This window comes from Magallana gigas, chromosome 5, assembly GCF_963853765.1.
Source record: "Magallana gigas chromosome 5, xbMagGiga1.1, whole genome shotgun sequence".
NCBI lineage: Eukaryota > Metazoa > Mollusca > Bivalvia > Ostreida > Ostreidae > Magallana > Magallana gigas.
The window spans coordinates 42108327-42119226 of record NC_088857.1 but is presented as its reverse complement, the minus strand read 5'-3'; the positions used below and the strand labels follow the sequence as shown (position 1 = coordinate 42119226).

General features: G+C 31.0%; 1 protein-coding gene across 1 annotated transcript; it reads left to right on the top strand.

Annotated features, from left to right (window-relative positions):
- Nucleotides 1–2704: 2704 nt before the first annotated feature.
- Nucleotides 2705–5105, top strand: LOC136275722 (lectin BRA-3-like). The gene is made up of 6 exons (XM_066085552.1): nucleotides 2705–2901; nucleotides 2985–3141; nucleotides 3287–3366; nucleotides 3604–3688; nucleotides 4631–4843; nucleotides 5004–5105. The coding sequence occupies exons 1-6, from the start codon at nucleotides 2734–2736 to the stop codon at nucleotides 5015–5017; spliced, it is 717 nt and encodes a 238-aa protein (XP_065941624.1). The 5' UTR covers nucleotides 2705–2733; the 3' UTR covers nucleotides 5018–5105.
- The last annotated feature ends 5795 nt before the right edge of the window (nucleotides 5106–10900 follow it).

Sequence of the window (10900 nt, the reverse complement as noted above, 5' to 3'; positions counted from 1 at the left end):
TTTTAACAACTTCTATGTGAGTAATGGTTGATCCCCGTGTTTTTTTTTATACGAGTTAGATTGTAGGGAAAGCTTACTTTAACTTTATATTGCTAATATGAAATGGGACAATGCACATTTAAGAAAAATCTACGTTTGATTTTTAAAAAAGGAAATCAAAATTTAAATGTCTATTGATTTCAGAAATGAATTTAATCAACGTTTGTAGCGCGTTGATAAAAAAGTTTTTCGATCAATTGTTCCTTTGATACGTCGGCAAAAGAAAATTTAATAAACTAATTTCTTTTTATTTAATAAAACATTTTCAAATCACAAAACGTGTAGTGTCATTGTTCATAAATAGTGTAACTGAAGTGGCGCGTATGAATACACAACAATATTCAAAATGGATGAACCTTCAGCTATTGAGCTGAATTTAATAGATTAACCACGAATAGCAAGTTGAAATCTAAACCGGCTGAATTGAAAACGAGATATGTTGACAAAGAATAGCATGTATTGTGCGACTTTTGTAAATGTTGTGGTTACTAGACAGCAAGTGAGGTACATTTAAAAATGCTGTATCTCCTGTGTCTACCGGGGAATAAATACCGGTATTATATTCCACCTCTTTGGAAATCTCAGGATTTTTTATTCCATCGGATAAAAGGCAGATATGAGTATACGATGTACACAAGTATTACTTAATCTAAAATTTTTAATTTCCAAAAAAAAATCTAACTGTGATTCGAATTTATGAAAGAAAAGAAAGAACACTGAAATCATATGTTGTAGTATAATAGTTCGGAAAACATGCAGATTTATTCCACAGGCAAAATCAAATTTTCCATTAGGCGATGCTCTCATAAAATATACATTCTCTAGGGGGAATAAATCTTAATTTTTCCATCACCATTCTAATGTTTACATAGTGATTGACAAAGCAGAATCACAGGCAGTTTAATAGGCAGTTTTATTCGTTTGCTTTACTTTAAATGAATATAATAAATATTTTTAACAAGGCTTTAGTTTCACATATCACATTAATAAAATTTATTCTGAAATATTTCTTAAAATTATCTTGATATTTTACCATAATAACAAACATTATATGTATATATTTGCACTTGCTAATGTTTTCCCTTACATAACACTGTTTGCGCAATCTGCTGTTATTCCTGCATAACATCATCATTGGTCAAGAGGTCAAAGGAGCGCATAAATGATCTAGGTCACTATTTTTTATATGCTCAAAATAACCGACTTTTGCTAAAACATACCTAATATCGTAATGAAAACCCTTCGGGCTTTATGGGATTAGATCACGTGACCATCCCGATATACTTGTATATCCACAAATGATACCTTATTTATTATATCCTGGCGTCATGGGTTTCAGATAGTCTAACACTAAAAACTGCCTCTAATGACTGTATTTTTAGTTTGAAATTTTGAAATTTTGAAATTTTTAACCTCAGATGTAGCATTGAAAATCGCCGATACAAAATCAAAGTTAGTCGTCATTATATGCAATTTCTAGCTTTAAATAAACTGGATGCTGCATTTGACCAATGAAAGTGTGCGCCATGTGTTTCCGATAGTATAATTCATCAACATTTTTTTCAACAATACTACACATAATGTAATATAACATTTTGAATATATTCAATATTATATTTAATTGTCTTCTAAGCCTTTTATTTCAACGTTAATTGTCCAAATACTTAATTTTCCCTAATACTTCATTTGATCACCTATGATTATTACAATCCCGTCATTGAGTGATGAAGGTCTTTGTTGCTTACTTTTAATGATCAGAGAAGTATCCAATATTTTTTATGTTTGAATCTTCCTATAGGACAGGTAGGTTATTTCTTATAATGTTGAACACTTTAGCGTTGTGCGTAGAAACGTGTAGTATGGCATGTTTGACGGGTTTATTCTTTTAATAAAGGTAGACACTTTCTTTCATAAGATTTTGCTTTGTTGATTCCGTTTTTAATCAATTTTATGGGATAATTTCTTTGAGGTGATAAATCTTGTAGTTCTGTGAAACGAAGTTCTAATATTTCTGTATCGGAGATTATTGTATATAAACGCCTTACTAAATTGTATGGAATATTATTCCAGGTGTGTCTAGGGTGGCATGAGTCAAATATAAGATACTGCCTAGTATCTGTTTTTTTGTAGAAACATCCGTTATTAAACGGTCTAAAATATATATATATATATATATATATATATATATATATATATATATATATATATATATATATATATATATATATATATATATATTCCTTATATTTGATTTCCTTATTTTTAAGCAAACGTAGATTTACCTTCAATGTGCATTTTCACCATATTTTATATGAACGATATAAAGTTATAGGAAGCTTTCTCTAAAATATAACATAAAATCAATAAATATATTATCCTCCTTCAGTTAGCTGTTAAAGGTTGTAATGTAAGATTGAGTTTGATTTCCGTATAATTTATTGATTTCAGTTTTAGCCAACGCATAAATGTTTTATTTCGGTGAACTTTATAATAATAAACTCAGAATTCGTAGATAGCTATTTTGGAATACACGAAAGCTTTGGTCAAAAGATAATTATAATGTAATTCTATCTAAATATCTATATTGTATTGTAATCAACAAACACCTGTTACGTTTTTCGTGTTCCAAATAATATATATAAGCATTTCTGAATACATGGAAACATATATAATATTACCATTGATCATCTTGCCATGCAGTTTTTTGAAGTTAGCTCCTTTTGTGCATTCCTTGCACTTGTTGTCTGTTTTGAGGCATCTGATGCAGCACCACAAACTGAAGACGAAATGTTGATGAAAAACATCTCGGACCTACATTTCCGATTGTTTTCAACCATTCAAAAGAAAACGAAAATGATAAAGGTAAAAAAAAGAAATAGACATTAGACTACACCATAATAGACGGAGTTTTTTCATACATTAAATGTAATTTCTAATTTCGACAGACAGCTGTCTTTGAGACTCAGTGCAGTGGGACAGGCTGTACGTTCAATGGTTGCGAGTCCAGTGGGTCCGAAACCTGTGATGGACAGATGTTCACAAAGTTGAATAAAATAGAATCCAGTATCAGCAACATTTGGAAAAGGAAGCCAAAAGTGATCGGTTTGTTTTGAACTTTTGTGTTTTGTACTGCTGCTATGGATATTGCTGTGTTTTAAAACCAATCATTTATTTTTAAGGTACATTTTCCATTTAATGAATAAGGATACTTTCATAATTATGTTATATTTATCTCACACCTCAACAGTTTGTAAAGGAGGATGGAAACGTTTCGACGGACACTGCTACTATTTATTCAGCGCAAAAATGAACTGGTTTCAAGGACAGGTAAACTTGCCATTGACATCTTTGGGTTTTCTATAAAGGCATAGTTTTATAATGCACTGAAAAGGCATCAGTAAAATCATTAGAATTTTTTATCTTTTTATGATTTATTAAAAGAATACTGAATATCATTTTATTGTTTTGTGCACTTAAAAATTAAAACATCTACTTGAATACATAATCGGTGTATTAACATACATTGAAATATGCGTTTATTTTCTATGAATCATTTTTTTAAAGATTTTCTGCAGAAATCAAGGGTCAACTTTGCTTCAAATAAATAATGCAAATGAGAATAAATGGCTCACTAAGACGTTTCCAAACGGTAAATATATTTTTCAAAGACGTCAAAAGGCAGCACCTTTTATAGTCATTTTCCTCAAACGACAGAATGATGTTTTTCGTATATCACAATATCCGCTTAAAAGATGTTTCATCACAGTTCGTGCCATGTTTAGTTTTCTTTAGAAAATGCGATAGTGTACAAAAATTATTAACATATAGGATGTTATGGCATACAAAAGATGAGGACCTAACCACATCTTTCAAAAGCATGTACATGTACCTGTGTTACAGTAATTATTTACGCGAGATGAAATTTACACTAGGTACACGGTGACCTTAAAACCGCCTAAAATACCCACGCGCATGGTTAAAAAACCCTTAAAACTTTAATGTGGTTGAGCAACTATCCTCGTGTTTTAAAATTTTTATCATAGAAAACGCGTGGTTAAACACCAGCGTAATTAATCAACCTTACAATTTTTAAGTAAATACTGTAAAAGTGGTAATTTGTGAATGTGGGAAAGCAATAGTTAGGCGATAAGCTTAAAATCGCGGAAAATACCCCCGCGCGTATGGTAAAAAAATCAATTTTTTGTGTCTTTAAAAATCGTAAACGTATCCGCGTATTTAACTCCCACGCGTATTGTTCAACTATAGAGAACGCCAACTTATCCACCAGCGTAAATAACCTTATCAAAGTAGTCCTCAACTTCTTTGAACAAATGCATACACCACATGACGAGCTGCTTCTATTAAGGACATGATGTTTATGCATGTGTAAGAGTTTTAGAAGGACAAACATTCTCTAGTATTCATTTACTTTCATTCAAAATACTCAAAAACAGTAAAATCATGAGAAAGCATTATGTAATCGTTCTTTTAAAATAGAAATATTTATTCATTAGTTAAAGTGTCGATAAAAAACAATATTCTGCAAATTCAATGTTTAAAATTATTCATATGAATTTATATAATTAAACAGTTCGATACTGGATTGATTTTACTGATATTGGCACGGAGGGAAAATGGGTGACATTTTCAACTGGTAAAAGTGAGTACACGAGTTGGGACAGTGGACAGCCAGATAACGGCGGAGGTAAACAGGACTGTGCCAACAATAATAACTCGAAACGACTTGGACGTTGGGACGATTCAACATGCACCGAAAATTTTCAAGTTATGTGCGAAGCATCAGGTAAAATCTGTTCTATCTTCTCTTATCATTAACGTGATTTTTTTTCATCAATTATTACATATAGCATGGTATGAAACATTTATTATCTATATTTACAGTAATTTATAATTTTAATATCTACTGAAAACATGACGTTAATGTGTTTATTTTTTACATTTAGATTCAGAGTTTTGATCACGGAAGGATGGAAATATCTGTATATTAAGTTCTGAGTAAATGAAATAAAATGTTTAAAATAAAAATAAAAAACTATATTAGGTTCTCTTTTACGTGTCCTCGTATACCCATACGTGTTGTTGTCAGTTTAGAGCTCTATGATTAACAATTAATTTTCCTAAGAATAGAAGTTAAAAATACCTTAAGGATGCATATATTTTGTGTCAATTGGATGTCAAACTCGTGTAATAAATCTTAATTTTGTTGTTGTTTGTTTAAACACTACATCTGACTTGTAAAAAAAAATTGCCATCAAAATATGTTAGATTTAATGTGTATAATTCCATCCGAACTTTTAGTTTGATTGGTTGGATTTATGCTTGAAGAATAGAATGAAAATAGAATTATTAAAAGTCAACTCAATTATTGAAAGCAAATCTACCGCAGTGAATTCCCCAAAAATCGGCCTGTTTGTTCTATTGTGATTTTTGAGAGCAAAGTCCTGGTGGTAGAGCAGGCAAATCGAGTACGTTAGAAAAATACACTTTTAAAGTTAACAAAAACCTAACAGCCTCAACTTAGACCCTTCTTCTGTACAACATAGCCATACAGAGAACATCACTTTATTAAACATATTTATGTTTTCTCATGCTGCACAACCTCACCGCAAATTCGTTTTTGCTGTCTGATAAATGAACTCAACACTTGCGCATGATGAAATATGTCATTTATTAAAAATGACGAAAGTAAGGAAAAATATAAACAACATAGTAGGGGATCAGACCCAAAACTGTTCACACAAAATGTTAAATAACTTATCAATATGCTGATCCCCTTAAAATACAGAAAAACAATATTTTGTTCAAAATTATATACAATATATACAAAACCAACAAAAAGATGGCACCTCAAAAATAAAATATGCCATATGCAAAATAACAATAATTTGTACATGTATGCAACTTTCGAATATTGGAGTGGAGAAACGGGGATGGTGGTGGGTGTATCAAAACATTACTCGTGCTAACACTCTCATAGATGAAGACAGAATGACCCTACTCTCACTGGTCAGATACTGACCGCATCAAACCACGTGACCTTATCGCTTAATTTGATTGGCTATTAAATTAAATTTGGGGAGAATTACACCATGGAATTTTTAGCAATTACATAATAGGTCACTGAGAGGTTTTTAGACTAGGAATTTGGGCTAAAAATAGACATGGACAGTGACCACTGCAGGGAAATTACATAATATGGCCAACGACCTCTACAAGGTCTGGGAAAGAAATGCAACTTATCTAATCAAACATAAACATGAAAAATACAATAAATCAGCAAATAAAATTATAGCATTCAACACATAAATACAATTATTAACATAATTGTTGTTTGACATTTTTGCTGGAGGATGGTTCAGTCCAGGAGAGGTATCGTTATTTTCATGAATTTCATTTTTCATACAAATATCATAAATGTTCACTTACACATTTAAGTTGAACCTGTTTCAAATGATAAAAAAAACATTCTAATATTGACATATACGCATAAATTACATGTTCTATACAGCTTCCATTAAACGTCATTGGGGTTCTTTTATTTGTTTTGCGTTCTTTGCATTGGTCGTCTGTTTATCGGTCTTTGCACCAGACAATCAAGACGAAGTATTGATGAAAAACATCTCAGACCTACACTTCCAGTTGTTTTCTTTCATCCATAGGAAAACAAAAATGAAAAAGGTAAAAAAAAAAAAGAAAAAGAATAATCATTTCTTTTTCATTTTTCTCTTCTAACAAATTAGGCATAAGATTCAATCTCCTATTTCGACAGTTGTCTTTGGGACTCATTGTAGTGAGATAGGCTGTACATTCAATGGTTGCGAGTCTAGTGGATCCGAAACATGGGATGGACAGATGTTCACAAAGTTTAGTAAAATCCTATCAAGCATCAACAATATTTTGAAAAAGAAAGAAACCACATGCACTGGTTGATGCCTGAACGCTTTAATTTATATTTTTAGTTTATTGAAAAAATTACTCCATAAATTATCATCAAAAACATTGATTCTACGAAATGACACCACACTTTTAAATTGTGTTTGCAAAATCTATGCAGAAACTGGTTGTTCTTTCCTGTAATGTACTGATCAATAATTTACGCAATCGTACTTCCTTTTGAAGGTCTACAGTGATTGAAGTAGAAAAATATGCATGAACCTCTGAGCAATAATCACTTTGTTCTGCAGCTTCATTATTTTGTATGGGCATCGGTTTTTCTAAATATTAAGAAAAATACGTTTCAAGGATTCTTTAGACCGGTGAAAATAATACTATCATTTGTCATTAGAATTGCACTTCAATAAACATTGAATTTCGTTAATTAATACTTAAATGAAATCTACAAAAAATGGTATTCAACGAATTTCGATGAAACAACAGTCACAGCTACATTTGCGTATTTCGTTGATCTATAAAATAAAGTAAGTGTAATACCAGTAAAACGTAGCTTTCCCATTGAAGTGTTCTTAAAATGGAAGGTGCCGTTTATGGATCTAATCATGTAAAAACATTTTGGCTAATGCAGTTCTCTGATATATCATTTACATGGTATTTTGAATATAATATATATACATGTACAAATAACTCGATACTGGATTGTTTTACTGACTTTGACAAAGAGGGTAAATGGGTGATATTCTCTCTAGGAAAAATACATTTACCAGTTGGAGTAGGGGACAACCTTACAAATGTAAAGGCAATCAGGACTGTGCCTACAACAATTTTATAAATCGACTTGGAATCTTGGACAATACAGAATGTACGGATCATTCAAGTCAGTTGTGAAGCATCAGATAGGTTTTAAATGTTTTAATGTATTTGACTTGTTTTACTTATGTTTTTCCTGTGTATTGGACACTTATCTTATTGAGGAAATTCTGGGTTAGTTTACTGTTGGTAATACAATTTGATTTTGACATTCTTCTAGTGGAAATTGTATGATTTTTTTTCTTTTCTTTAATTTGGTTCTCAAATCTGACTATGGGCAAATGGAAATCGTTGATAATGTTTGGTGACCACAAAGAAATAAAATGATTTGAGAATAACCCATTTCTTTTCTTCATCTCCTCAATGTATTTACTAAGAATTTAGTAGATGATGGTATAGCTGAAACTTGCGACTCTTTTGTGCCGATATTAAACGGTAGATTAAGTAATTCATGAGGCCCATGATTCTTTGGCCTTAACATTATATGTATCCAATAACCGAGAAAAGGTAAATTAAGAAATCGGTTTCATCTCTGTTCAATTTACCATTTTTAATTATGTTTTATTGAAATTACAATGATTCAAAACCCCGATGTCCACTACATGTGGATACTACCAAATAACAAAGAGATTTATACTTATCTATTTTAAAGTAGTCCGAGTATCGCACTACGTTATAATCCGGATTTTACAATATTGGTTCGACTTTCGCGTTTTTGATACCCGGTATTGATTTTTCTCTACATCGCTGTTGTAAACAATGGCAATAATAAGCAATTGGAACGGTAATATATGTATTCTATGAGAGATAGAAATGATTAATGTTGAGAAACTCGATTCTGTTAAAGTAAAATGAAAAACGAAGTTTCTGATTAACCAGAATCTCAGGTATGCTTCTATCTTCTTTGTTTTGACCCCCCCCCCCCCCGAATTTTTCTTTACTAAAACCGGTTTAAATGTAGAGACAGAAGCTATTTCGAATTTAATCAATCGTCAATTAATTAATGTTTAAATGATATCTAACATTGTTGACAGATCTAGGCAGAAAACTGTAGCAAAATGTGACTTTTACGGATTTTTTCGTCAGGGTCTACTTGGTTTAGAGCTTATAGTGTGAAAAGTAATCCGTCAACATATAATTTATTTTACCAAATCTTTTTTCTAAGATGTCAATCTATAGAATAAACACCATGAATTTATGTTTGAGTCCATAAAATAGTAAAAAAAATTACCAAACGCGATACTAGCATTGCATTTTTTGTATTCTATTTTGATACATCAGGTCCATAAAGCATACTTACTTACAAAAATTTGCGCAAAATTATTGATGAGATATGGCTTAAATAAATATTAATACTCTATTTTGTATGTTCAGTTCTAATTTTCCCAAAATTGGTAATTATTTTTAGGAAAAACGGACGTCTGGCAAATTTCATAATTGTCAATAATTTTCGAAAGGGGGTACACCCGTCTGAGAAGTGATAACAAACAAACTAGCATGTAAACATACATATTTTCTTTTGTGTATGCATTGCTAGAATGTATATTTATCATTTAAAGCTAAGCTTTTAATGATTGAGCCCATTCAGTGCCGAGTATAGGACTACCTTAATTAAATATCCCGTGTAGTAATATGCAAGTTTTTACAACAAGCGAGTATGATTCCCACTATTTTTTACGGAAAGTGATTGTAGTTCATTGATCTGTTGAAACTGACAGGACTGAAATCTACACGTCACATATATTGATTTGTCGAAACAGGTTTCGAATCCACTTGACTCAACTTAGATAAAAAAAAACAGGGACTGCACAAAAATAGTCATGATGATGTCAGACTCTAATTCCTATAGGAGACGATTTGACTGTGTCTTTTACTAACGTTCTGATGTACATTAACAGTTATTTAGTTAATCTTACTTTCTTTTTGCAATCAATTTATTAATTTGTTTAAAAAAAGATGTAAATATAATCATGATAATATGCTTTAGTTGATCTTTCATGCGGGTTATGAAGGTAACGATCATTGCAGAAAAGAATATAACCCGCTAACTTGGGTTATGTATTTTTCTGCAATTTCGCCACTTTCATAATTATCCCGCATGAATCACCAAAGAAAGCATTTTATTGACAAGTCACCGATAAAGTTCATACGATAAGTTTTCCCCAAAACGACAAATTCAATATTCTATTATTCCACTACAATAACCCTAATATATCCATGTAAAAGATTTAAAAAATACATTAAAACATATAAAGGATAAAAATTTTATTTGATGCATTTTGATGTCCATTCTGTTAAGTACAAGTAATGTCAGTTTTACTTCTTGAAGAGTTAACATAATGTTTATAATGTACATTGTTTAGAATATGAAAAATAAATAATAAACATATCAATTAAAAATATTTTGATATCAACTGAACTCAAGTGTTATGGTTCCTTTGAGTGGCATTTATGTAGGGTAGATATAAAGGAAAGTAATTAAGTTTTTAATACGTCTAGTATTCATTATAGTGTAGTATAAATAAACAAGACGGAAACGTCTTTCAACATCAACCCAGGTTCATTCTTTTCAGTTTGCCTCTGAATTACAAAATAACAAAGATAACGAAGATTTACAACTGTATTAAGCAAATTCAAATATTAAACATAAATAACATTGTTTGATTCCGTTAATAACCTAAGAAGGAGAAATGAAAAATTTACCTTAATGAATGCCGAAAAAGGGGAGAGGGGGAGAGCTTGGTCCGTAGACCAACAAGAGAGTCTCCCGAATGCCCGATGACGGTCGTATTTATACACTTACAGACAATAGAATTTAAATAACAATATAGACAGGGCATTAATAGTCTTAAACAAAATATAAACGGATCATAAATTTCCCGAATCAAACATATACAAATACATATAAATATACCACAACAGTAATGTCGCAGGGTAACAATCGCATGTTTTTATTTCATCCATTATGTATTACACTTAGTCAGTAGTAATATTAGTAGTATTGTTGTAGTAAAATTCAATTCATTCATCTTTTTCATGCAAACAGGTATTGATTTGTAATGGTTGAGTACTGTTTCGGATGTCACGTGTTGTGGTTTAAGTTTTTGCATGTCACGTGATTGTCTTGTAGATGTTG

Bases quoted from the DNA above. Each gene is read 5' to 3' on its own strand.
- LOC136275722 (XM_066085552.1), top strand. From the start codon at position 2,734: ATGCAGTTTTTTGAAGTTAGCTCCTTTTGTGCATTCCTTGCACTTGTT. The intron at 3,142-3,286 runs GTTTGTTTTGAA...ACACCTCAACAG, and splicing joins AAGGAAGCCAAAAGTGATCG to TTTGTAAAGGAGGATGGAAA. The intron at 3,689-4,630 runs GTAAATATATTT...ATAATTAAACAG, and splicing joins CACTAAGACGTTTCCAAACG to TTCGATACTGGATTGATTTT.